At 34.8% G+C, this 27,883-nt stretch overlaps 1 protein-coding gene across 4 annotated transcripts in view; it reads left to right on the top strand.

Annotated features, from left to right (window-relative positions):
- Nucleotides 1-7,419: 7,419 nt before the first annotated feature.
- LOC120636302 (cold shock domain-containing protein E1) overlaps nucleotides 7,420-27,883 on the top strand; it is a 99,793-nt gene continuing 79,329 nt past the window's right edge. For 2 of the 4 annotated variants that reach the window (XM_039907726.1, XM_039907723.1), the window contains exons 1-5: nucleotides 9,621-9,789; nucleotides 10,525-10,978; nucleotides 11,325-11,548; nucleotides 12,678-13,054; nucleotides 20,700-20,907. In XM_039907726.1, the coding sequence (XP_039763660.1) occupies nucleotides 10,861-10,978; nucleotides 11,325-11,548; nucleotides 12,678-13,054; nucleotides 20,700-20,907 (927 nt within the window). In that variant the 5' untranslated portion in view covers nucleotides 9,621-9,789; nucleotides 10,525-10,860. Of the gene's footprint in view, nucleotides 7,486-9,620; nucleotides 9,790-9,924; nucleotides 10,387-10,524; nucleotides 10,979-11,324; nucleotides 11,549-12,677; nucleotides 13,055-20,699; nucleotides 20,908-27,883 lie in introns of those variants that run through there. The other 2 variants (XM_039907725.1, XM_039907724.1) reach the window with 2 other exon arrangements.

Genomic DNA, 27,883 nt, shown 5'->3' with positions numbered 1-27,883 from the left:
TGTGAGTCATGGAAGATATCGATGCCAGGTATATTTTAGGATAACTTGTTGTATTTCGCACATAAACGTATAATAGATCGTTATTAGATAGCCGGTAGAAACAAAAGTGGGTTACATTTGTATCGCAGTATTAAATCTTATTCGAATAAATAGTTTAAAATTAATTTATATTGCATTCTTATTGGACACTAAGCAAGAAGTAATCGCGAGGAGTTCACGGTGAAGGAACACAACGTGAGGAAACCTGCACGCCTGAGAGGTTCTCAAAGGTGTGTGGAGTCCACCAATCCGCACTGGGCCAGCGTGGTGGACGGCCTTACTCCTTCTAGCTGTAGGAGGAGACCCGTGCTCTGTAGTGGGATTTTTACAGTACTCTAATTTGAGTAGATATCTAGACCTATTTCGGCCAACTATCTCTTTATATAACGGTTACTATTCGTTGAAAGTGATAAATGCTGAAACCGAAGTACCTTAAATTGTCCCTCATACTACCAAAGTGACGCTGCAACTGCCAGATATCTCTCAAATGCTGTTCCTTCCTTCGGGATGCTTTAAAAACAAAAACAAACGCCACAGCTAACGGCAACGGGCTACAGCTAGTAGTAGTAAATAATTCTACATAAAGCTATTAGTGTCCATACTCTTTCCAAGTAGTGAAGCTCCATAGGCAGAATAGAATAGAATAGAAAAACTTTAATGTTGCATTAAAGTTTTTCTACCACACAATAGAAAAAACTCAAGAAAACAGTAGTAGTCCCTAAGGACTCAAATAGGACTAGCACTAATGCTACGGTGCAAAGGCGGACTTATCACTAAAAGTGATCTTTTAAAGGCGACCTGAGCATGCGAAGCTGATAAAAAATAACATAAACACACATGAACATACAAACTACATTTACATAATAACTACAGAAATACCGGTATATATGTAAATATACAAGAATAGATATTTATGATATATATTTACGCTATTATTAAATTACGTAATACTCAAATACATAAATAATAAAATATAACACCTGACTATTAAACATTTTACCTAAAAACACATTATACTTATAGACCTGAAATACACAACACATTATACCTATAAATTATATATTTGTTCTCGTTTGCAGTACTCACAATAATCTTGTCCAACCTCTGATGATGCAAAACCAACAGTCGCCGTTCGATCATCTCAGAATAGCCAACTTAGCGATTGGCTATACCTGAAGTGATCGAGCGCCAACGTGGTACGTTGACTAACATTCTGAAGCTCGGCTTTTCGCAAATGTTTCTTGACTCGTGATCGACCGCCGTTGAGTCGGTCTTGCAGTGGAGAACTGGTTGACGATTATTCGTAAGTTTGAGTCCTGGCGTTCCGATTGCGTTCCGTCGATAAATGTTGGACTATCTTGTCCAGTTGGTTGGTTGAAAAATCTTGTCCAAACTCTCCTGATGCTGAACCAACAGTCGCACGCTCGCTCAACGCAGCACAGCCATGTTAGGAACTGACTATACCAGTGTTGACCCGGCGCTGACGTGGTACGTATACTAGTGTTTCTCGAACAGGCGCTTAGACACTTCACTCCATTTTGTCCAGTCCAGTTGGTACTAATTAGTTTACCTCTATGTTCTAAACATTTACCATGAAAATGGGAAAAGTCTGTGAGCTAGCAACATTCCGCTTGTGTAAAGTGAGATGTGCGCGTGGCGTTTTTGGACACAAACCACTGCATGCAATAATTTGGTTAGGTACAGTTTATCTAGGATACTTACAATTGGCTAAATTTTTTCCAGGACATGGAGGTTTGATTACTTTAAATTTTTCACACTTTCACTGACTAGATATTGTATTATGTTGGCAAAGAAACATAAGAGATCCACCCATTCAGTGTTTTCATTGTAAAAATGCTTTTAGTGTCCATACTTTTTCCAAAATCCGTTTGCGCAGAATCAAGGTTTCATTGTCATATGAGTTTCAGTAACTGAATGATTAATTACTATCCTTAAAATCATTTCTATTAGTAATAAGCATTTTAATTTTTACACAATCCATTTTATCCCTAAATCACTAAAGGAACAGGAATTATTATCAGCAAATTAACAGCATGGAACTTCAGCTAGTATGTTATAAGATGTTATAAAGGTACATTACTTGTATTACGCAGGACCTCCTTCCTATATATCCTTATTACTTGTACATTACCAATCTTTCTCTGGAATTGTTAATCTCCTTGTAACTTACTCGTCCCATTTCTATGTATGCTTACCCAGAGAACGATTGTGACTCCTGTAACAAAAAGGTTTTTGTTTTATATGAATTCCAACTTGTTTTATACTGTTTTTTTTTTTATTAATTTAATGTATTTTAAGAATGGAAAAAACTTAAGTCTGCTATCAACTCAGTCATTATAAATATTAAAAAAAAAAAATATACTACAATAATACACACATCGCCATCTAGTCCCAAAATAAGCGTGGCTTGTGTTATGGGTACTAAGATAACTGATGAATAATTTTTATGAATAATATACATAAATACTCATAATATCTCACAAATCTACTACATATAAACTACTCATCACACAAATATTGTCACACTACAGTTGTGCGAATCGAACCCACGGCCTTGGCTCAGAAAGCAGGGTCGCAGCGACCCTGCTTTGACCACTGCGCCAATCGGCCGTCAAAACCTACATCTCCTGAGGATGTTTTGGTAACCACCAATGGGAACAAAACATGCATCGGAGGTGCATTTTGGAAGACCTTTTTAGTGTTGGGCAACAAAGTTTACAGAAATTATGATTGCACTTTGCAGATTTGCCTGGCTTTTGCAAATTATAGCAATTAAAGCTTCATGTTCTTTGTGTATCATGGAATTTTGCAAAGTAATGCCTAATATTATCCAATATATGAAATAAAGAGATTTGTTTCATTCAACAAGTAGTAGCACAGCTTTTTGTGTAGTAGAAGTTGAGCTTTTTGGGAATCAGTGTATTTTAATATGTTTCCTTCACGCCACTACTGATTAGCCCCAGCTAATCAGTAGTGGCGTGGACAGGGTTTTTGACCAGGGTATTCATTACATTACTTGGTGTTTCGTCTAATTCCATGCATGCTCTGCAAAAAAGACGATCAGATATACGTCAAATGGAGAGGAATCTGTATGAATATGCACAGTTATGCAGTTTTCCACACTGAACAAGTATAAACACATAAATGCAATTAAAAAGATTTGTGCAACTTTAGCACTCCCAGCCAGAGAATATGTGTGGCGCATACCACTCCATTGGGGGAAACAGATTGGTTATAAGGGACTTGCACCCACTAAAACTCTTGTGTGCCCTGATCAAACTTATAGGTTAGGCACTGGCCTGGCATATTCCCCTCACCCTCAACGCAACGTCAACGTTTTGACCAATGCATAGCAAGTCCCATTATCATGTGCAGCCTGATTGCTATCTGATTATTACCAAGTACACTCATTCTACTGGTAAGCATACTATTATAGGAATTCTTATATATTCTACAGATTTGTTCTTTTAGTACATGATTACTGGCCCACTATGTTTTCTTTCACCATTGAAGCAAGTGATATTTTTATTGCTTAAAACACCCTTAGAAAAGTAAGAGGTGCGTGCTGGAATTCAAACTCGGCCCCCCGAAAGTTAATTCAAAGTCCTACCCACTGGGCTATCATCGCGTACAATACAAAAATTAGTGTGTAATTTATTAATATTTAAAAAAATAAAAACACTAACCTTGTTTTTGCAACAAATAATACCCATAACTCTTCATTTGGAGTGTAGATAGGTACATGTGATTTTTTTTATGCCTTATGCTGTGTAATCCTTTGTATAACTTGCCACACAACTCATTAAATGAATTGCCGCTGCATTCGTAGCTAGCGAATGGAAGACATAATAATAAATATATACTAAGACAATACACACATTGCCATCTAGCCCCTAAGTAAGCATAGCTTGTGTTATGGGTACTAAGATGACTGATGCATATTTTTACAAATAATATATACATATATACTTATAATATACAAATAAACACCCAGACACTGAAAAACACCACCACCAGTCTAAATTCTCTGAATATATTCTAAAAAACACGACATAGCAAGTCTTGATTGTCGTTTTATCCATTGTATAGCCTAATTGACTAGCTAGAGCTACAAACACAGCGACATATTTTAGAGGATCGATGAAACTTAGCATCACGACGTAGCGTCGGCAGAGTTTGATAACTTAGACATGCCTATTCCCTTATAACCATTGCCATTCAGGCATAACTGATGCCTGAATGGCAATTCAAAACTTAGATATTCGAATTGAATATGTTTAAATTTAGGAAATAGCGTGTAGGAATTGGGATAAGTAAATTTAAAACAAAATAATTTACCATAAGATGGCTGGAACGGCTGTAGTGTGCGGTGAGAAATGAGAATGAGAGCGGTGGCGCCCTCTCAAAAAAGGCATACGTACAGGAGAGGACGCTTTTGAGCGGATGTAAATAAAACTTTATATCCCTATAACGTATATAGCCTTAATATTTAAGGAATCCCGTGGAACCAACATAAACTTTCAAACGCGGCAATCATTGAGCACAACTGTACACGAAATCGAAACTCATCCATTACAATTACTTAAACAAAAGAAACACTGTAAATAATAATATTTTGTGCAACTCCTAACGTAAATAATAACAAAACACAAAAAACATAGGCACACCTAAAAATTGGACCCACAGATTATATACACCAAAAGACTATGAAAAAAGAGTGATGCGGACAATCGATTGACAATTATCGATTAAGGCATCGGCCCCAATAAGGAATCGGACTACTTTTCAGTTTGTGTTTTAGATTAATAACAGTGCATGAATATAATATAGGCTTGAAAAATAAGTCTTTAAAAATGCCGTGTAACGGTCTCATCAACCCGCTTGACGTCAGCTGTGTGTTAATAAAGCGATCGTTTGACCAGATAACTTTGCGAAATCTTCCAAGTAATGGAAAGGGGACAAAAACATATCGATGGTGTTTAGTACCGCATTACAATTAAAACTCCAAATAAAAAACTATCACTATAATGTTTCACGAAATATTTAAAATGCGTATTCTCCGATATTTTTTTGCGAGGATCATTTAGCTTTAATACTTCTATTACCTTTCTATTCCAGTTTTATTTAGATAAAAAGCAAGTATACACACATAAAGAAATAACTCACATAGAAACAAGCAAAATCGCGTAAGACACATTAAACACACAACTCTTCCAAGTGCGTGTTTCGAACACATTTTAATCATCATTATCATCATCATATCAACCCATTACCGGCCCAATGTGGGGCAAGGGTCTCCGACACATGAGAAGAGTTTAGGTTTATCCACCACGCTGGCCCAGTGTAGATTGGACATATCGTTATAAGTTATGACTATTACGCCTGCCTTGCGTAATATGAGCAGTTATAGTCTGGGTGCAAGGTGATATGCAGATGCGTGACCGTTTTAACTAGTTGGCGCTATTATCCTTAGTTATTTTTTATTTTTTAAACCTCAGGTTATATATACGTCTACGTGAGCCCTACGTACCCTGTTTAAGGCATACCCCGTGTTTTATGTGTGTATTAAATAAATATATCATCCATTGCACTAATATTTAAATGAAACAAACGGCCGATACAACCATCACTGCCAAACCTCAATTTTTTTAATTTATTTGATACTACTATGGATACGCTATCCTACTTCGTCTTCCTAATAATCCTACAAAAGTTACAGATACGTCGAAAACCATTCTGCCATGTTAAACAGTTCAAAGAGATAGGTCCACGACAACATAAATCTATTTTTTGATGAAGCCAATCCAATGTATTCAAAACGGTGAACCATAATTAATATACTTTATTTACAATGCAATTCTGATATTTATAGTACACATACTTTGTATTTTACATTGAGTAATAAGGACATATTGAAAGATATCGACGACAATATTTCGCTTCTTGGCACGACGAAAACACTTCTTACCCGCAAGAAATCAGTTTTATTGTTCACTGAAATACGGTAAAATAAATTTTGCTAACTTCCCAAACACGATCGGAGTGGATTACAGCTCCTGCTGCATCCTTCACTGTTTTTCCTATAATCATTTATAAAATCTTGTTCTGCTATGCACTAGCAGAACAAGATTGCCTAACACACACTGCTGTGTGTTCTTTCTCAGTTTAACATAAATGGGTAAGGTGAAACTGGAGTAGGGGACGTATTCCAGTAAGGAACGGACATTTGTGATTGGTAAATGTTTACGCGAACAAAGGAGTTAAATTCAAGCTATAAGAGTAGTAAATATATATTATTAGCTCAGTCGTTTGATGAAATTTGTTGAAAGGAAATGCATCACTATCTGCAATTTTTATTATAAACTAGAACAATTTGTTTGTATATTTGAACCAAACAATGCCATTAAAAATGCATAATGTAGATGATTTATTGAGGAACGTTGTAGTCGTTGTTTCTCAAATGAAAGTAATCTAATTAATGATCTTAAGATTGCAGATTATGACAGTAGTGCTATTTTTGGTTATTAAAAAATTGGAAAAAGATAAAACTACTTTATTTTATTAGACATCTGAAGATTTTGGAAAAGACTGATTGTTAATTTCGGGCTTATCACTGGTTGGCTTCATAGTTAACGGTTATGGGTTACATTCATATGTATTTAACTAATTATGAAACAGGTTCAAAATTTTGATAGTTCTTTCGAAAGTGCGTTCGAACATAATGAATCACTCACTTTAAGTTATAAACTTAATTCATATTTTACTAATCAACTTACAGTATGTGTGAATTCTTTTTTGATATCAAAGAATATAGAAACTTTGCCTAAACATGATAAAATTTAAAATAATTATTCACACATTACGCAATGAAATCGATTTATTTGATCGATTTTAATAATAATCGATTTCAAGTATCACTAAAAATGAGCTAAAAATAACCATATCACAGACTTCAAAATTTTGATAGTTCTTTCGAAAGTGCGTTCGAACATAATGAATCACTCACTTTAAGTTATAAACTTAATTTGTTTTTACTAATCAACTTACAGTATGTGTGAATTCTTTTTTGATATCAAAGAATATAGAAACTTTGCCTAAACATGATAAAATTTAAAATAATTATTCACACATTACGCAATGAAATCGATTTATTTGATCGATTTTAATAATAATCGATTTCAAGTATCACTAAAAATGAGCTAAAAATAACCATATCACAGACTAACAAATTATATTACTAAAGAGTGTCCTATGCAGAAAATGTAGTATTTGTATTCTACCGCCGTGTACCTAATGGATAATGTAATAAAACAAAATATTATAAAATTTTTCATTTAATTATTATTATGAAGCAAAAAATTCACGTCCCAGTTCATCCGCAATAGTAAATAAATTTATAGAATGCAATAAACATCTGCACGGGAGGTAAGCTTGCAAATAACACTTTTTTAGACTTAAACATGTAGCGTATAGTTTAGTGTACACTAAACTATACGCTACTACTCTATACTAATATAATATTATTTATGATGTAGGCAAAGTTCTTGACTGAACATACAATATGTGGTAAAAGCGAATTTCTGATTTCTAATCCCGTAGAGTTCTGATGTTTCTCTGAAATTAGAGTTTTCGTCCAATGTTACCATGAAATATTTAAGTTTAAATTTTTTTATAAATAATTTTTTTTCTCAGATTCACTATAGTATAAGTGAAACAATATGAGTGTTAGATTATAAAATTTTACAGCGACTCACGAAATGAAATGTCAATAAACCTGTAGTTATCAGAATACTAAAAATTTAAAAAGAACTTGGTGATTTCGGTTATACTACGACTGTCTTTAAGTATATCACGTTTGATTACATGTGATGAAGATTTTTTTAGAATTTGTTATGGAAATCTTAGAAAAATGTAAAATTATTTTTGTGCAGTGTCAACTTTATCTAAAGTTTCAGCCACGCCCATAAGATAGGCTGGTCCAAATGTTCTTAGAGGGGTAAAGAGGACCACATTTAGATTATTTCCTCAACTTATGGACAGTGTAAGCAGGAGTTTCCCCACGAATAGCAACCTCGTATTCGAGTTTCTCTTTCTGAAGTGACATGAATTTAACTTCGAAATACATCAAAAAAAACGCTAAAGTAAGTGTTTAACGAATGGCAACAAAAAAAAAACTAAATACTCCGTCTGTTTCAAATTAATTTAAATTAAATAAAAATTTGGTTAATTCTTAAAGCAAGAAATGAATAAATATAATTAAAAAGTATAATCAATAATTATTGATTGATTTGTGATATTACTATTTTACAAAGAAATATTAATAAAACTATAAATCAAAATTGTTATGTTTTTATATGACCAAACAAAATTGTTTCTTTATAAAAACGTTTAAACTTGCCTTTGAAGTATTTTGCAAAATTTCCTTCGTATTTAATTTTATTGTCAAATTATTTTCAATTATTAGTTTTATTAATAAATACTAATGATTGGATATTGCTGTCGTATCATACACATGAAGTTAAATTATCAAAAAAATTAGTATTAAATTTTAAACTTCTACTGGTGACCAGTTGTCAACCATAAGACCTACATAAGTAAGATCTTTTAGTTGATTAGTTTATTATTACTATTTATTTATCTAGTTATAATAAAATCTTTTCTTGAAGCATTTTTATCCGTAAAATATCAAATTGATAATTTAGCCACAAATTATAGCCAATCGATACAATATACTATATATATATATATATAATAATATAAAAATAAATTTAATATGCCGGGTAGTCTTAATATTTACACTTAATTCTGCAAGTGGTCAACAACCGGTGCCTGGTCAACTTTAGGGTCAACTACCATACTCCTTGGTCTATGTTTATAGTAAGAGTTCTAAGTGTGTAAGTGTGTGTGTGTTGAATAAAAGGATGGTAGCTAGTAGAAAAAGGACAAAATATTGAAAATCTGAGATTTTCTAATTTATTATTTAAATAGCATAACAGTCCACCAATTAGCACTTGGCCAGCGTGGTGGACTACGGTCTATTCCCTTCTCATTGTGGGACGAGACCCGTCTCCTGTGGGCTGGTAAGGGGTGGACATGATGATGATGATGATAGTTTAACATTTTAATGTGAAACCGCTAATTTTATTCTTTGTGAGTTCCCGGGCAAGCCAATACCTGAGATTAAAAAAATGTATTTAATCTACCTATTTAATTTCATCAATGTGCACGCAAGGGCCATAGAGGTCCATAAGATTTCCTAGGGGTTTTCGATAGTAACCTCGTATACCTTTCTCGCTCTAGCATACGATTGTATTATGTTTCCTTCCTGTTTCATCGCTTACATTTATTTATTTATTAAAATTAGAGAACGACTAAAGGCCACTCGCAAAAGTTATAATTTTTAACCAAAGAGACGATAAACAATTACTTATTAAACATTGCGGTTGTAGCGGGTTGTTATTTAAAAAATATTAAGACAAACCATTAGCCGTAAAATAGAGAAAAACAAATGTATGATTGATTTACGCTTTTAGACAAAAACAAGCATAAAATTTAAAAAATTGTGTACATCAATTTAAATCTAGTTAGTCAGTGCTAATCCTGGAACGAACAAAATAATAAAATTAATAATATTTTACACCAAAATTCAAATTTTATGGGTATGACCAAAGGCGCGATTATGTTGACATTCAATATGGCGGTATGTCGTCAGTGCTGTGCTGTGTCGTGGTGAGATTTGATAATTTTAAGGAACGTGTTTCTGTATTTCTACGATGGTTTAATTAAAAATTTCTTGACTTACAAGCGGTCAGTTATAAATGTTACGGGTCACAGAATAAGACTTTCCTATGTGGAATGCAAACTTTCCGTAGCGTTATATTAGGTAGTTTTGCACATCGGCGGTCGACTCGGGCCGCGGGCGGCCGATACCTACCTAGATAGCAATAATAAAATGTGGAACGATGTTCCGATGCGACGCTTGGTAGTAATACTACTTAAAAAATTGTGATACTTTGAAAATTGTGATATTTATTAGTCAATATTAAGTATATATCAAACGGGATACACATAGTTCTCACGGTTCCGTTTTTTTATTAGATTCTGTGTCTGATCGGAACAGTTTGTTTCAATTGTCCAGTGCGTACACACCGTCTGAGCGAGTTGGGGCAGGGGGAAGAGGATACGATACGGCATACGCTATCCAGACCTCTCTGCGACGCGTCGCGTGCCGAAATACATTTTATGCTCCCGAGTTGTAAAGAGTTTTTAGGCCCGCGCAATAGTGCTCCAACATCGAGTTTAGCTTCAGTAATTATTAGCGATCGTGTAGGTACTTTGTTTATTACATTTTGGCCATACATTTTGTTATTATTGCTGCAAAACAATTCATGAATTAAGACATGACTTAAAAAGTTTACTATGGAAATGAATAAAGTGGTAACTAATTGTTATTAACGTTTGCAGTAGGTAGTTGTGAAGATCCACCCATAAATATACAAACAACACACAGCAGAGCTCCGATTCAGCAAGCATTGAAGACATCTGAGGATCTAGTGTAGTTTATTTCTAATTAGTTTTGTTTTGCAACACAAGTGTTATTTTGGTGTTAAAAATCAGTGAACCTCCAGAGACTACCAGTGTCAACTGTATTCAGATGCAAAGACAAAGATGTGATTTTGATTTGAAAAGTATTCTCATTTGAAAAGGAAGCTTTTGACACCACTAACACTTTTTTTCTGTGATATATTGGTACATAATACTGAGATTTTCGACTTATATACAAAGAGAGATACTGTCAAAATGTCAAGCAATCCTCAGTGGAAGATGTTCCAGCCGCCAGATTCACACTCCTCCCCTCTACAGGACATTTTAGATCTCCAGCAATCAAATATGCAGGTCAAACAAGTTTATCGTAATGGTAAGTACTTTTCATCTAGCCTTGTTTTTGTTCTTTATTATTTTGCATCTATATTAATACTATAAATGTGAAAATTTGGCTTGTTTGTTATTTTTCTTTAGTCAAAATCCAGTTATAAAACCTGTTTGAATGTTCACATTTTTTTTATAACATCAAGAAAAACGTAACCTTTAGCCTTTTTCTGCTCCTGTATTTCCTTTTAAACCTACAGCCAACACCTAAAACTTGTAACCTACCTGTTTATCTTTGATAGTTTTTTAAAGTTTTAGTTCACTCTCAAATTAATACACTGTAAATATAACTTTTCACCAGTGTGTTATTATGATCTATTTAATTTTGTCCAAAGGTACTTTCAGCAGTGAGTACCCCAGCTCTCCAAGAGATAACTTCAATAACATGAACAAGTCAAATGCCGGGAACAGATTCACTCTTGGCAATTACAACCTAGATTCATGCCCAATGGGAGACTCAGTCGGAGTTTATTCATCTAGTTCGACCAACAGTCAACCCCAGTATGACTCTACAAATCACCCACCTATAAGGGAAACAGGGATTATTGAAAAATTACTTGTAAGTCTAACTATTATCTTTTATGACCACCAAATAAAATAATATTATCACCCAACTTTTAAACTAAAAACAATAATTATGATCCTTTATTCCTATGTTACACAGTACACAATAGTTGGTACAAATTTAGGCAATGGTGTTTGAACACAAGTAAAAATAATAGGCTATGTATTAGTGTATATATGCCTGTACATCTTTTATTAAGACCACTGGTAAATTTTTTTTTATCACCTAACTTTTAAATTAAAACAATAACTATGATTCTATACTCTTATCTTATAAAGTTCACTATAGTTGGTTCAAATTTACGACATGGTGTGTGAACACAAGTTAAAATAATAGGCAATGTATAAGTGTATATATGCCTGGACATCTTTTACTGTGACCACCTAATTACATTTTTTTATCACCTAACTTTTAAATTAAAACAATAACTATGATTCTATACTCCTGTCTTATACAGTTCACAATAGTTGATACAATTTATACTATGGTTGTGAACACAAGTAAAAATAATAGGCAATGTATTAGTGTATATATGCCTATACTTGTACGGCGGCCCCCGCCAGCCTAGCCCTGTACGTCACATTGTCATGACGCATGTCGGTGACGCGAACCTTTAAATATTGCCCATGCTAAAATAGTTACACGCGGCGAGAGAAGTTTTCACTTGAAAATCTAACTTATATAAAATTGCTTATTTTGCATACTTCGAAATTGAGTTTTATTATAGAATGGAATTTTTTAATGTAGAATAAAATAAAAAATGTTTATTGTAATACCACAACTTTAATATCAAAATATCAGTCAGAATGTTGCCCAAATTAGTTGAATTCTTTTTTTAAAATTTGTTGTTTGGGTTTGAAATTTTTATCGAATGTCGAAAAGCGTAAATCAGTGGCGTGCATACAGGTGACATAAAATGGAGAGAATCTCCAGTACGAGCTATAAACACTTAAGGGTAGGCCTTTTGTAACTCTTATTATGCTTACCCTCAAGTTTATTGTTACTCTGTTGTTGTGTGAGAGATTATTTTCATTTTATATCATCTACCCGCTTAGGACATACTTTGTGCTTACCCTGTATGCACGCCACTGGCGTGAATGCTAACATCAAACATCGTTTTTAGCATTCCTACGGCTTCATTCAGTGTTGCGAGAGGCAGGCCCGCCTATTCTTCCACTTCAGTCAATTCGGCGGAAATATAGACCATCTAAAGATCGGAGATCCTGTCGAGTTCGAAATGACGTATGACCGCCGCACTGGCAAACCGATCGCTTCGTCTGTCACCAAGATAGCCCCCGAGGTGGTGCTCAGTGAGGCCCGGGTCACCGGTGTCGTTACCACGGAGGTGAAGGGCGAGGGCTCTGGCGATAACACCGGGAGGATCTCGTATGAGAATAGAGGCGAATGTTTCTTCTTGCCGTACACGAAGGACGATGTTGAGGGCAACGTGACTCTTCGTACCGGCGATGCTGTGAGCTTTCAGATTGCAACCAACCAAAGGTAAGTTTTGCTATGTTTGTCAATTGTACTGCGTTATGGTAACAACGAAAAAAGCAATTAAATAAAGAAAAAAGGTTGATCGATTTCAGGTAATTATTTCTCAAAAATCACTCTTAGTAACGTATAGAGTGATTTTTTAGCACAATATTGGCTTAATGTAAAAATTAGAATATAAAGAGGAATTACTAAGTTTCTTGCCGGCTCTTCCCGATAGAATCTACTTTCCGAACCGGTAGAGACTACAAACATACATATTTGAAGTGATTATAAAGTAGGCCTTGTTGAAATAAATGAATTTTGAATTTTGAATAAATAACTAGTTTACAGGCCTAGAATCGAACCACATTCATATCTTGTTTTATTTTCTTTGAAAAGCGACTCGCTATTTAAACACTATTTTATGAAAAGGTTTTTTTTTTCATATGTGTACTTAGGTATGTGATGACTGATGGTGATGATGATGTGTGATTGACGTTTCCAAAGTGCTGTTAACCTGGGCATACTCCACTTTTCTGGTCTGGTCAAGTAAATTTTGAGTTTTTCCACCACTTTTTTGTGATGGAAAAACCCAAAATTTTCTTGACCGATGTTAAAAATTGCTCTTTAAAAAGTTGCGTTTTGTTTTAGCTACTATATGTTATACTATAAGGTATAATTCTATTCCAGTAATATTAAGATTTCAGCCTTTTAAATAATGGTTTTTGTTAAGAGATCCAGAAGTAAAAGCTAAATACGCTGCTAGTTAATTAATTTACAAGACAAATGAAATGAAAAATTGATATATGTTTCTGAACTTTGCACTAGCTATAACTGGGGTCGAATGGCAAGTTAACGACAGCAAGCACTTTTATTAATATAATTTATAAAATCACTTTACCTTTAGTTAAGCGGGTGAAACCGCGGGGTACAGCTAGTTCGTCATATGGTTTCAAACTACGACGCAAAGGTAAAAGTGCGCCGCGGCCGTTTGAAATAAAAAGTCACAAATTATAGACACGACTACAAGTATAGGCAAGTCGAAAAAGGTAAATAAATAAATAAATACCGAATGAACACAGAAAGATTTGTAAAAAACCTTTCTGTGAGACTTGTAAGTCTTTCAGTGCACAAAATTGTGCAATCGGAGACCAATTAACCGTCTCACTTCAAATATAAGGGTTTTTTAGAACTCCGAAAAAGATGTACTTACCTACATTTAATGAAAAGTTACGTTCAACCGTTAGAAAAATATCGTTATTTTGTTTTCGCTGATTGCAAGTTCGGTTGCACATTGGTAACGATCATTTACATTATCGTTGTTTTACTATCGCGACTAAAGTAGTAAGGTAGAAGGTGCGAAAGAAAATATCGCTATATGTATTGTTCGACATCTCTTAGCAAGCAGAAACTCTCGTAGGGCTCATACGTTCAAAGATCAGCCCAGGCGGTTTCCCACTGGCTGGGTGTCTCTGGACGCGATTAGAAAAACGCCGTACTGCCATGTTGTCTCTGTTGCATATTTTTATACGGTTGGACCGCTTTAGATCGGAGTACTGCGTTCGGTATATATTAAACAAAATTGTCTATTGGTACGGTCGAAGACAGAAACTACTAGAACAAAAGAAAAAAAAAAGAGATTCATCCTTAAGGACTTTGCAAACACGTTACGAAATTGGTCAGTTCGCAATTTGTTCCCAACTACTGAAGGAGTTTGGAGATACACTTTTCGGCTATACTCGAACGGGTATTACGCTATTGAACAAGTTACCGAAACTTTTTTATCAGTGTTGAAGTTCTTGACTGCACTTTACAGAGTCCACACATGCAAACTTACATGAGGACCGCCGCGCCTGTGTTCTGTGACGGTTAAATGTGCACAATTTGAGAAATTTCATATTAAAATTAAAATGAATACTACGTTACTTATGTTTGTTAATCAATCACGCAAAAGCGGCTAAAGGGATTTGGATGAAATTTGGCAGTCATGTAGCCTTTGACACGGAAAAGAACATAGGCTATCTTTTATGGCGATTTCTTAAGTAGTTTCCGAGGGAAAACTGAAAATTGTTTACGAGACAGCTTTTAAATTTGGTATGCATATCACCTATGCTATGGAAAAGGAGTTGCCCTTTCTATACCAATCTCTCAAATAGTTCCCGTGTTAGGATTAGAAATTGTAGACGAGCGAAGCTTTAGACCAAATTCTGAAGTCCATGCAGATGAAGTCGCGGGCAGAAGCTAGTAATATTAGAAATGCGAAAATGTGTTTGTTTTTTGTCTTTCCTTCAGGTCCTAACTGTAACTAAATCAATTCGATTAGTGGCTTACTAATCGAATTGATTTTTGCGTAGTTTTAGTCGAAAGGACGGTGAGTAGCATATTCTAATTTTTATCCCAGAAAAACACACGATTCCCACGGAATCTGTTAAAAAAGGTAATAAATGCGGATGAAAAACGCGAGCAACCTAGTTAAAAGAAACTGCTTATGGCACTGTCGGCCGCACACGCAGTTTGATTACAGTGCACGCGTAAATTTCGCATTAATATAAAATAATATTTGTTTCATCTGTGACTCCGGCTGCACTGACTGTAATGGTATTAAATTACAATCATTAATATCAACACTGAAAACGATATAACATTAGGCCGTCATTCAGGTTATTTTGTTGGAAACTACTGGAATATTATTATATGTTGTCTATTATGATAAAGGTGGCGGAATAAATAGCGTAGTCGGGGTCTACATCAACTCGTCAAATAATTATGTGGGCATTATTTATTTACTTGCTGCGGCATTTTTGAGGTATTCACGTCAAGAAATTAGGAGAGAAGGCGTTAAGGATAACGCTGAAATTTCGTCTTTCCATCTTTGAAGTCACGTTTATTGACAGGAATATTTATTTACGTAATCGATTAGGTGACAAATATCATTTAAACGTTGCTATTTTAAAAATTGAGAAGTTACAAGCCTCTTGGAGCCATCCAGTCAAACAAATACAGTGGGTACTCACCACAAAGTTGTTACTTGAACTAAAATTAACTCTGTGGAAGTTTTGATGTTTATGCATATTTAAAACCGATCGGTTTAAAAATTACACATGAAAAGTCAAGTCGCCGAGGCGTTGAATATCTATTACCGTGTTAGCTAGAGGTGAAAACAATTGTGTAATAAAATAAAACAGGCGCTATACAGTCTTTATATACAGGCGCTTTATTGTTTTTTGTTTTTATCCGGAGAAAGGAGAGTTGTTACTCCAAAGGAGATATTCTTTTTTCTTTTTTTAAGTTAGCCCTTGACTGCAACCTCACCAGGTAGTAAGTGATGATGCAGTCTAAGATGGTAGCGGGCTAACCTGTTAGGGAATAGGGTAGTCATACCCCAAATCGGTCTACACGACATCGCACCGGAACACTAAATCGCTTAGCGGCACGTTTTTGTTGGTAGGGTGGTAGCTAGCCACGGCCAAAGCCTCCCACCAGACTATAAATTACTAAATTGCCCCTGCCGGGAATCGAACCCGGGAACTCCTTCTTGAAATTACAGCGCTCACCGTTGCGCCTGGGAGGTCTTCATTAATATTCCTTAAAATCGGATAAAGCATTCAGAATTGTGGTGGAATTAAGAAAACTCAAACGTATATACATGCCGCCTGTCTCCTTTTTAGAGCAATCGTTACGAAACTATATGCCTACCAACACATATAAACATAAGAGCAAATATGTGTAAATATTAAAAAAAAAACGACTTGGATAACTGCGTACAAAATAATGCTTTTATGTATCTATTTTCCTTTTCCGAGATTTCCCCTTCAACGGTCTCTTTGTTGTGGTATCGATTTTGTGGTTATAAGATCTCCTTGTACAGTCGTGCATACAATAAATTCAAGCATACGCATATCTATTGCATTTCCACTTACCTTCCTACGGTCGATCTAAGGGGCTTGATATCGTCCTATGTTGCGCGTACTGGCATCCGGTCGCCACATCAGCTCTCGTTTGCCTCAGGGCCACCTGCGTCGTTTCTGTGGAGGCGTATACAATACACATCGTCCGGATTTTCACGATTCTTTACACAGTGTATATAAACGATTGATCCGTCCAATTCCGGAATGAGAATTTCTCGATAACGTCTCCCTATGAACAATCTACTTGGTCTGAGAGGAACGGACTGTCTGTTATTTATTTGGTAATACTTTAGGTATATTGTTTATTGTAACTCAACAATTGCACTAATTTCGAGTTTTTAGTTGTTGTCCGTTGAACAGCGCTCTGTCATCTAAAAATATAACCTAACTAGATATACTCTGTGAAATGAAAAAAATCAAAATCCGTGTAGATCTGATTAATACGTTGTGGAGTAAACAGTTATATGAATATTCTCTTGTTTATTAGTTTATTGTAGTCGGTTTAAAACTCATAAGTCATAGCAGACATACAACGTGTAAATGAAAATCAAAATAATACTTCGGAGGCTTCAGTTTTTTCTAAAAGAAGTCAGATACATCCCAAAACTTCACATGCAAAATTAAAATCACTTTATTAAGTATGCGTCGCGTAGCGTAGGTACTATGCGCGTTTCGGTCTTTTATGTTCAATAGGGTTGTCATACGTAAAAACTAAGAATGTTTTGAATTTGTTAGTATTGAAAAATTTATGTTTCTTTTTAATTTATATTTAATATTATTGGTGATTCCTTGTGAAATATACTTATGCATCCTTTAACATTATTTAGTGAATCTGTTACACGTTGTATAGACAAAATTGAATTTAAAATGTTTCTTTAAAGTTATTCTACATAATTGCTAGTATTCCTCGACCGACCGCCCGTCATATGGTAGCGATATAAACACATAACAACAGGCCCCGCCAGCTTGCTATAATTTATACACTACTAGCTGTTGCCCACGACTGCGTTAGGTTTTGTTTTTTGATGTGGCTTTAAATTTAGTTGTAGTTCTAAAAAAATTAAAATGTTCAGTATCGCTAAGCCTTGAATGAGGGGTTTGCTGCTGTCCGCTGAGGAGTTCTGTCCTCTATCTCCAACCACAGTTTTGACAAAATTAAAAACATATTATAACCTCTGTAGTACAAAAATAATTATTTAAATCGGTTATAATTTGTCGGAGTTATGGTATAAATCGTCAAACGCTTTCATCCCCTCTCCCAAAGGAAACGAGCATAACGTCGTGATAAAAAGTATCCTATATTACTTCTAACACTTCCAACAATATGTGCACAAAGTTTCATGAGGCCGATCCTCATAGTTTTTGCTTGAAAGCGTAACAAACAAACTTACATTGACATTTATAATATTATTTATCTTAATATATATAAATCTCCTGTCACGATGTTTGTCCGCGATGGACTCCTAAACTACTTAACCGATTTTAAATTAAATTTGCACACCGTGAGCAGTCTGGTCCAACTTAAGAGATAGGATAGCTTAGGTCTTTAATTATAGTCGCAATTTTATTTTATTGCAAATTATTTGTCTATAATAAATTGACAGTCACATGTTATATATATACTACTATACTCATTTAAGGCTTAGCGATACTGAATACTTTAAAAACAATATCAAACGCAGACGAAGTCGCGGGCAACAGCTAGTACACTATATATATTCAAACAAATTAAACCTTCAAAGGAACCCCACTATTCAATTTAAGAGACCTATTCATAAAGACTAATTGAATGATAACTACGTCTAATACCTACAAACAAAATTTAGTAATCAAATTTATCTCTATATCAGAAGTCCGACAGAAATTTACCATCAATACGGCGACGGCCCCAACGTTCAATCGCTTTGATCCCCTTCGTTTCATGTCGAATAGAGGTACACGTTTTCTAGGTATGCACTATGTTTGCACTCGCCCTCGACGCGATCCTGTGCAAAGGTGTGTCCACACTGACTGCATTTCAACTAAGCCAGCAGCTTATTTACGTCCGCTTGCATGTGTCCACTTGGTTTAGGTAATTTACAAAATGTGAACATTGTAGCGGTGTGTAGTCAGGACTTCGGGCCATTTCGGAAGTACCGTGATCAATCCACGGCATTTACCACTAACTTTTCGGATTTATGCGCGTTTTGAGCGATTAAAAATCACTTGTTTAAAAGGTGCCTGTACCTGCATGAGTAAATGTGGCGATAGTTATCATGAACATGAGACAAATTTCATTTTGAGGCTTGAAATAAAATACTCGGATGATCAGTCCGGCTGTTTGAATAGCGACGCACAGTGCACACTGGGTGAAATCATACTTCTCCTACATATAGAATAAAATAAAATAGGAAATATTTATTTTATCACTTTTAGGTTTACAGTTTGCCCGCAAACATTGACATATGTGTTTGCATATTTCGCATGTATAAAAATGGAATTTGCTATCCTCGGAACTTTGCGACGTTTCTCACCTGATAGCCCTTACCTAATATAATGTTTGCACGAAAATATGTCTTGTGTTTGAGAATCGTGTAGGTAGTTATTTTCATGTATGACGGAAGGAAGGGCGGGCGGTTCTAATTTTTTCAATCATCATGTTAATTTTAATATTTGGTCCTAAAAAATAAATGAGTGGGTTGGCTGTTCCGATGCAGTGTCTAAAATCATAATCGATCAAAATTATATCTGGGAAATATTCAACACGTATTAATTTTTTTCACAAACTTTATTGATTGGAAAAATGGTGGAGGTGCCATCGCCTCACGCCACTCTCTAAGGGAGGATTCTAATTTCCTATGTACCGAATGTCTTGACATGATCTATAGCTATCAATATGTATATAGAGACATTATAAGCTTCTATATATTCGTACTGCTTTGCATTTCAAAGTGTATTTGTGTACTTTTTAACTTTTAAGTTTGAACGAAAATAGAAATTAATGAAATACACACATGGCGAACGAAAGTTTTAGCCAGTCTAATTATTTTTTTTTTTAACCATAAAACAACATACACTTATTTTTTACGACAATTTTGTGACAATTATAAGTCTTAGCGCAAAAACAAAAGCGGCCTAACCAAGCTTAACGAAATTTTAATTAGATTTTCTAGACCGTATAACGTACCTGATAAAAATATATCGGCTATGGATCTGCTGGGAAATCGGCGTCAATAATAAACGCGCTGAATTAAAAAATAACCTCTGCCATTTTTCAAAGGCAATTATAAACATCGATGATCCCGAGTTGTCCACTAAGGGGTAACCTACAAAGTAGAAGTTTCCAGTTAGCAGAGGCAAATACGTTTTACGCCGAAAAGGTCTTGTTACATGATATCATGTTTTTGTAACCTATTAAAATTAAGCTTAATTTGCAAAACTTCGCAAAAGCAGGAGAATCTGTATGGTGTAATTTATAATAACTTCAATCTTTATACTACACACCAAACAGATCTTCGGCAATGTCCCTCTACGCACGTTACGCTCCGATATTGACTTAACAATGAATTAATGAATTAACTTAACAATTATTATAAAGAAATTATAAAAAAACAACCATACAGATTCTCCTGCTTTTCGCGGATAATATTAGATTAATTTTTATAATTATAGATTAGCAAATTAAGCTTAATTTTTATAATTTACCATGGATTTCCGTAAATTAACGCCTAAAGCCTCAAATATTTTTGTTTAGCTGGTATTTATGTAAAACTTTTTTTCAGAGGCACATTAGGAGCTTGCCACGTACGTTTCGAAAACCCCGCCCACCCAGTGAAGTACCACGGCGTCGTATGCTCCAAGAAGGAGAACTTTGGCTTCATTGAACGCGCCGATGTCGTCAAAGAAATATTCTTCCACTACTCAGAGGCTAAAGTCAAAGAAGAATTGTCTTTGGGCGACGACGTCGAGTTCATCATTCAAACCAGAAATGTAAGTCCTTTTATTGTCACTCTTGTTGACCTATTTTTATATTGCCTCCCCTCGGTTAGGTACTACTCGTATATTTTTAAAGCGACTGCTCGAGTCCGCGTATTAAAAAAGTTTGCTGGGATTTCGACGAAGATGTTATCAACGTGTCCTTTTTTTAGAATTATTATTTGTTTATATTATGCTATCGGTGTTTCCTTTTTCAGAACCTATTTATCGATCTTTTTCATTACGCAAGTAAAACGCAAAAAGTTAGACCTTGACTGTAATCTCACCTGGTGTCAGGTGATGAGGCATTCTAAGATCGTAACGGGCTAATGTTTTAGGAGTGTAACAGTTATGTTAAGCCCATACCCCTAATCGGTTGCTAAATAGCGGCACGTCACGTCACTGGCCACAGGCGAAGACATTGAATGATTTTTGTTTTGAGCTTATTTTAATTTTATTGGTATTCTACATTGGACTCCGAAGGGGAGGGAACAATCCTAATATGAAGTCAATTTGCGACTAGGAAGGCGTAAAGCAAAACTTCTTAAGACCGCGACAGGATTCCTTTTCAGCGTAAAACTGTCGTAAACGCAACTTTCAAAAGGCTCACTGGGTATTAGCTCGACTTCACTTTTGGGGGGCCGAGTCCGAATCCTAGCACTCACCTCTAACTTTTATAAGTTATGTGAGTTTTAACTATTATACAAGTCGTATATACCTAGGTGCCGCTTGTCGGCTGGCGGTGGGACTGCATTATATGATGCGGTATTCCGACCTGCGGCGTATTTATTCACCTACCCGCTTAAATTTTAAAGTATGGTTTAACATTAGAGGATTGTGCAATGTTCATACAAACTCAGTGGAGTTGCACGACATCAAGTCACCTTTGTATACCTACCTACTGTAAGAAATAAAATAACAAAATAAATAAAACTAATTAAAATATCATTTGCTTCAACGGTGAAGGAAAACAGCGTGAGGAATGTATACCTGAGAGTTCTCCATAATGTTCTCCAAGGTGTGTGGAGTCCACCAATACTAAGATAATAAGACAAGAAAATCAAATACCCATAAATGTCTTACATGATATATTTTATTTTTCTTTTTTCCCAATAGTAAATAACTACGTTCAAGTGTTTTCTTGAGTTAAGTTTGAGATGCTTTTCTGTTAAGAAATTGTATTCATTGAATCGTGTAAAGCGGATAACGATATATTTAGAAGCATTGTCAAGGGGTAATGCTTACGTAACTTACGCATTAAGTACTTAATGCGTACGACAAAAGTTATTCCGAGAATAGTCCTCAATAAAAATGTTGAATGTTTGGAACATTCCCTTTTTTTACGATGTCCATGTAAAGAAGGTTCTAGGCCTCAGATAATATATAAGCGGGCGAACGTAGCGACAGACGTGGTGTGCTGAGAGTGAAGCGAAGCGGCTTCGCAATGAAATAAGTGATCAAGTCGTAGTAAAAAACTTTATCACTGGTTTTACTGAGAAGTGAAATATCACTGTTAACTTAGCGCCCTTGGTTAACATTCTGGTCAACGATTAATCAGTGATTGGAATTGTGTGTCTCTCCCTTTGTTTACGTAAAGAAGGTAATAGGCCTCGGATGAGTATTATAAAAGCGGGCGAACTTAGCGTCTGAGGCTGTCTGCTGAGAGCGAAGCAGCTTCTCAGTTAAACAAGTGATCAAAGGTATTACCACTTGATCACTTGTTTCATTGAGAAGTGTAATATCACTTCACTCGATACTTTAGAGACCACGGCTACCATTCTGGTTAACAATTAATCCGTGTGTGTTAGGACGTATGTTCTGGAACCTTGGACTGAGGAGCTGATTCAGAGTCATCAGATGCTCTTGCTGAAGTTTTAAGTTATTATAAATCATTAATTATTATATATACCACCGAACCTAGGTCGGCCGACTATAAGTGCATACATACATTAGCGATAAAGATAAAAGATAATGTTTAATCTTGATCTTGCAATCGTTATATTTCTGACAATGCGTAATTTTCACGCTCCTGTGGACTTTCTTTGATATAATTTTTTTCCAATAATTCTGTATCTATTTTTATAAACTTTCCGTTTCATCTTAACGTCGTTTCCGCATTAAAGACGCTTTAGTAGGTCAATCCATATTCGTAGATTAAAGTTGTATTTTTTTTTTTGTTAATGATAATGTTTTATTTGCTTGTTGACCTTATTCGATTGCTCTTTCTCCCAATCTCTTCTATGAGCCCATAAACTTATTCTTCTTTCATTTCATTTTATATATTTTTTCATACATTCTCTAGTTCTTTTTCTTATAATGTTGTCTTGCGTTGTTAATTATTATAATCTAACATTTTAATGTTACCATGAGTTTTGACAAAAAAACAAGTGGTGGTTTCGCCAAATAAGGCAAAAAAATACGCAAGGCATAAGCATTTCAATAGAATTATAGCGTGGAACTGCTAGAAGATTTTTATAGAAGTAAAAATACAGAAATAGCGAAATAATATTCATAGATATGTCGAACTATTAAAAAAAAAATTATAACTTTAAAATGATGGCAGTAATCAGAAAGCCTAAGACGTTTCTTTATTATATTTACAGGATTAATATAGTTACTGTTTTTAACCATTTACTCTATTCTGCAAAACTTCGGGTTCGGACGTAGCGTTGTCAATCTTACATAGTCCAAATTCCTGATAGATTCTCCTGCTTTTCGCGAGGCATAGCAAATTAAGCTTAATTTCCATAATATTCTCTGAGAAGTGTTGGTTTCTTTATAGGTCCCTCCTTATTTGCCATAACCATCAAAAAGGCCATCATCCGCTTGGTCCGTAAATTATTACTATTTAAAAAAAAATAACCACTGCACTAAAGTGCATTTTTAGTACAAAAAGAAAACAAAACAAACTAAAAACAATGCGCGTGTGACCTCCACTCGGCATTCACTACGCCTGTGGACCAACCAAAGGCGTAGGCTGGTTTTCCGTAGAGCTACAAGGATTCGTATTAATCATATAAATGTAAATAATGTTATATGGTTAAAACTAATGCCCGTTTTCACCAGCGGCGGACAGAGCAATGCCTAAGTAACGCCTACCTATACACCTAACCTACCTTAATTATAACCTAACTTGTCATGGTTCTCGCCTCAAGGTGTGGTATTTTGTGTTTTTATTATCATTTTTTTTTCGTATTGGATTATTGTTATTTTATTTTCTATAATTTATTTATATACTTTATTTTTTTTAATTTTCTATAGTGAAATTATAAAAGAAAAATAAAAAACTATTAACAAAATTATAAAATAAATAAAACGACTCGGCTTTTGAGATCCGAAGCAAACGGCGGTCAGGGCTCCAGAGTAAGGAACCTCCTCACAATACGCGCCATTATTATTTTATTATTTTTATAAGCCTAGTTACAGAATAAAGAAGCAATTCAAATTCAAATTCAAAATTCAAAAATGTTTTAATCATGTAGACCTTATCACAGGCACTTATGAAGCGTTAATACATTTAACATGTCACACTAATTAGTTAGTGTGACAGGTTCCAAACGCGCCCTGGTCTAAGAAGAGCCCACAACAAACTTAGCCAGGTTGAAATTTCAATTAAACTATAACATCCCATTTCTGTGCAAAGACCTCCCGTAACCTCTTCCAAGTTTGGGAATCTTGAGCTGTTCTGTGCCATTGGGGCCTGCATACTCTACAATATCATCTCTCCATCATACAGCCTATCTGTGCCTCTCTTTCTTGTGTTATATTTCGGATACCATTCAGTAACTTCTGTGGTTCACTTACTGTCCCATCTTCGTATCACGTGGACTTGATCCAGTTAAATTCTTGACTTGATCCAGTTAATTGCTTAAGGAATGAAGGTTATTATTTAAAATTGTTATTATTAACGATTTTGCGTTTAATTCTAGGTTTGGTGAAATCGGGCATATTTGGCACTTATATTTACTAATTTGTATTACAGATAAATTGTTCTTTTTAAGCAAAAGCGACGTTATGCTTTTGCTAATAATATTTATCAAAATAATGATATTACTCAGTATGGAATGCTGCCCTTTTTATTAATTTGCCACAATACTTCCCGCCTCTGTACATTGTTGCTAACTTGCTAGTTATCTATACTAACGATGCATTATCTTTCCGTCTATCAACATAGAGGATAATAGAGCTAAAGATATACCCAGATTTAAGACTTAAAAAAAATCTTGTCCTTAGCACACGCTAAGTGGGATCGTCACTTCATAGCTTGTCCGTCACACTTTCCACTCCTTTTACACGCATATCCTCTTACACAAAATCCATCCATCTTTCCTTGGTCTTCCTATAACTATCCAACATTCTTCTGGTAACATAATTACTTTTCTGTCACAGGCGGTAAATTGACTCCATTAATAAAATCCTACAGTGTTATGGAACGTTAAACTTTGCGGCGACCGCATCAACTATACCTTATTAAGTTATTATGAACTAAAGTTCAGAGTGATATTAATAGCCCACTTTTGACATTCCACAATAAGCACTGAAGACGCAGTTATTGTTCGGACTTATAGTTTCTATAATTCATCAAAAGTTCACTGACTCGTAGACTGCGATGTCTTCGCCCTTGCGAATGGGTGAATGAAATCTTACGTATTAATACTTAATGAGAAAACTATGCACTCCCTTTTTCAAGTATTTTACGCAAATGGAGGATTTTAAAACTAAATTTTTTATCTATACTAAAGCTAAAGCTTGTTTGTATACTTGTTTGAAAGGGCTAATCTCTGGAACTTCGAGAAAAATTAAAAAAAAATCTTGAGTAACTAATTAAGGTTAACATAACATCACGTCATGATCCAGAGCCGAGCATCGGTAAATCGAAGCTAAAGTCGTCGTAAAATAAAACTTGGAACTAAAATATACGCGGATGATGTCGCGGAAACTGCTAGTTTATACTAATACTATAAAGTGAAAACATTTCTTTGTTGGTGCAAATTTGAAACTTTAGAACTGAGTTTAATCATTCTTTCACCGTTAGAAAACTATTTTATGCAGAAGAAACAGGCTGTATTTAATAGTAGTAATAAAAAAAAAATCGTAAATACAAATTATCGAATTTCGAATAATCAAAGTCAAAAGTCAAAGTCAAATATTTCTTTATTCAAATAGGCACATAGATGGCACGTTTGATGCGTTGAGGTCATAGTAGTCAGTTGTGATGGCGATAACTACATTCGTAAACTTAAAACTAAAGCTATGAGGGTTCTAAACGCGCCCTGGTCGAAGAAGAAGCCCACAACAAACTTAGCCGGGTGTTCTTTTTGTTATCACCGTCTCACATTGCCAGTTTGAAATGATTTAAGAAGCAACCTGGTTAAAGGAAAAGTTCACACCCAAGCTTTTTTATGGTTTACGTAATCTATAATAATACTAAAATAATAATATGACTTTAAGGCTTCGCTTAATTCAAACTTTAAACTTTTTTAGAGACATGTCCAAGATATCAATCGGTAATTGTTTGTAAAATTGTATACGATTTCCTTTATTTTTGCTTGTAAGGTCCAAATTATTGCAGACACATTTTCTCTTAAATTTAGATATATTTCTGTGAATAATGACCTTCATCAAAGAGTCATATGATTATCAGAACAATATTTGTAGACTTACCTTGGCCTTTACAACCATGTTAGGGTCCCATGGTTGAGGTGACACTAAAAAAAAAAAAACAATTACGGCACGTACGGTTTACGTCTATGAGAATTTATTATATGTCAAAAATAGACTTTTCTTCATATTGTCCCTATTCCACGTTACTATAATGAGAAAATGTCATCATAACGATCACTTCGACCGATTGACGTCTACAGCTGGACATAGGTACTTTGTATGTAGTAACAAATTTCGCGGTTTGTACCGCATGTGTTGCGTTGTTTACATTGAATATTACTAATTTCTAACTTACTCTGTTATAAAACATTTGAATTTGTTACAATGCAATTAAGGAAAGATAGATTGAGCTGTAAATTAAAATAAAGTTGTACGCTAGAATTGCGATCAGTATGTTTAGAATGTAAAAGTTTCTGTCAATTATTTCGTACTAGCCACCCGCTCCGGCTTCGCACCGTCGCAATTAAGATACAATTTCTCGGAAGGTTTTGCAATGTAAGCGCAACAAACTATTGTTAAGATATCAAATTTTCTTTATACATATACATATACCCTTTCAATCGTTCATGAAGCGTTCATACATATATGTTTACATAATTGTAAGGGGATGGTGATAACTTCGTTCGCCAACTTAAACCTAAAGCTACAAGGGTTCCAAACACGCCCTGGTCTAAAAAGAGCCTACAACAACCTTAGCCGGGTAATTTTTTTATGTTATCACCATCTCATAGTAAATTAATATAAAGCTATGAAGTTACAATATGTATGATACATAAAACTTCCCCTTGAATCACTCAATGTATTGTTGAAAATTGCATTAAAATCCGATACAAAGTTTAAAAGATCTAAGCGGAAAAAAACCCCGCTATTGTGCTTTCTAAGCTTCTATGCGTGGAAGCGTCTGAAGCGAATATTGATCTGCTAGGAGTTTGAAGGGCAATTATAGCTTTATGTGAGATATTATTAGGTTATAGTTAAGGAAGGTTAAGGAACTCAAACGTATGAAAGAACGTATAAATACTCCAATGACAATTAGCTGAAATGCAATTACTCATAAAGGAAAAAATAAATCTTAAGTTGGTGCAAATTAGAATAGAAATTTGTATTGTGTACCTCGTGTTACTTTCAGTGTTGTAGGTAAGTATCAAGCAACGAAGGTTTTATAGCATTTCAATTATTAGGAATAGGAATGTTTTTAGATTACAATTTATTTCCTTTTTTTAGCACTTCTGTTATTTTTATTTTCAAGTGAGTTTTTTTCTTGATTGCTATTTATCGTCGACATATTACTTACTGCCTACAACCATTGAATTAAATTTACAAGTAT

This window comes from Pararge aegeria, chromosome Z (assembly GCF_905163445.1).
Source record: "Pararge aegeria chromosome Z, ilParAegt1.1, whole genome shotgun sequence".
NCBI lineage: Eukaryota > Metazoa > Arthropoda > Insecta > Lepidoptera > Nymphalidae > Pararge > Pararge aegeria.
This window is presented reverse-complemented; position numbering and strand designations above follow the sequence as displayed.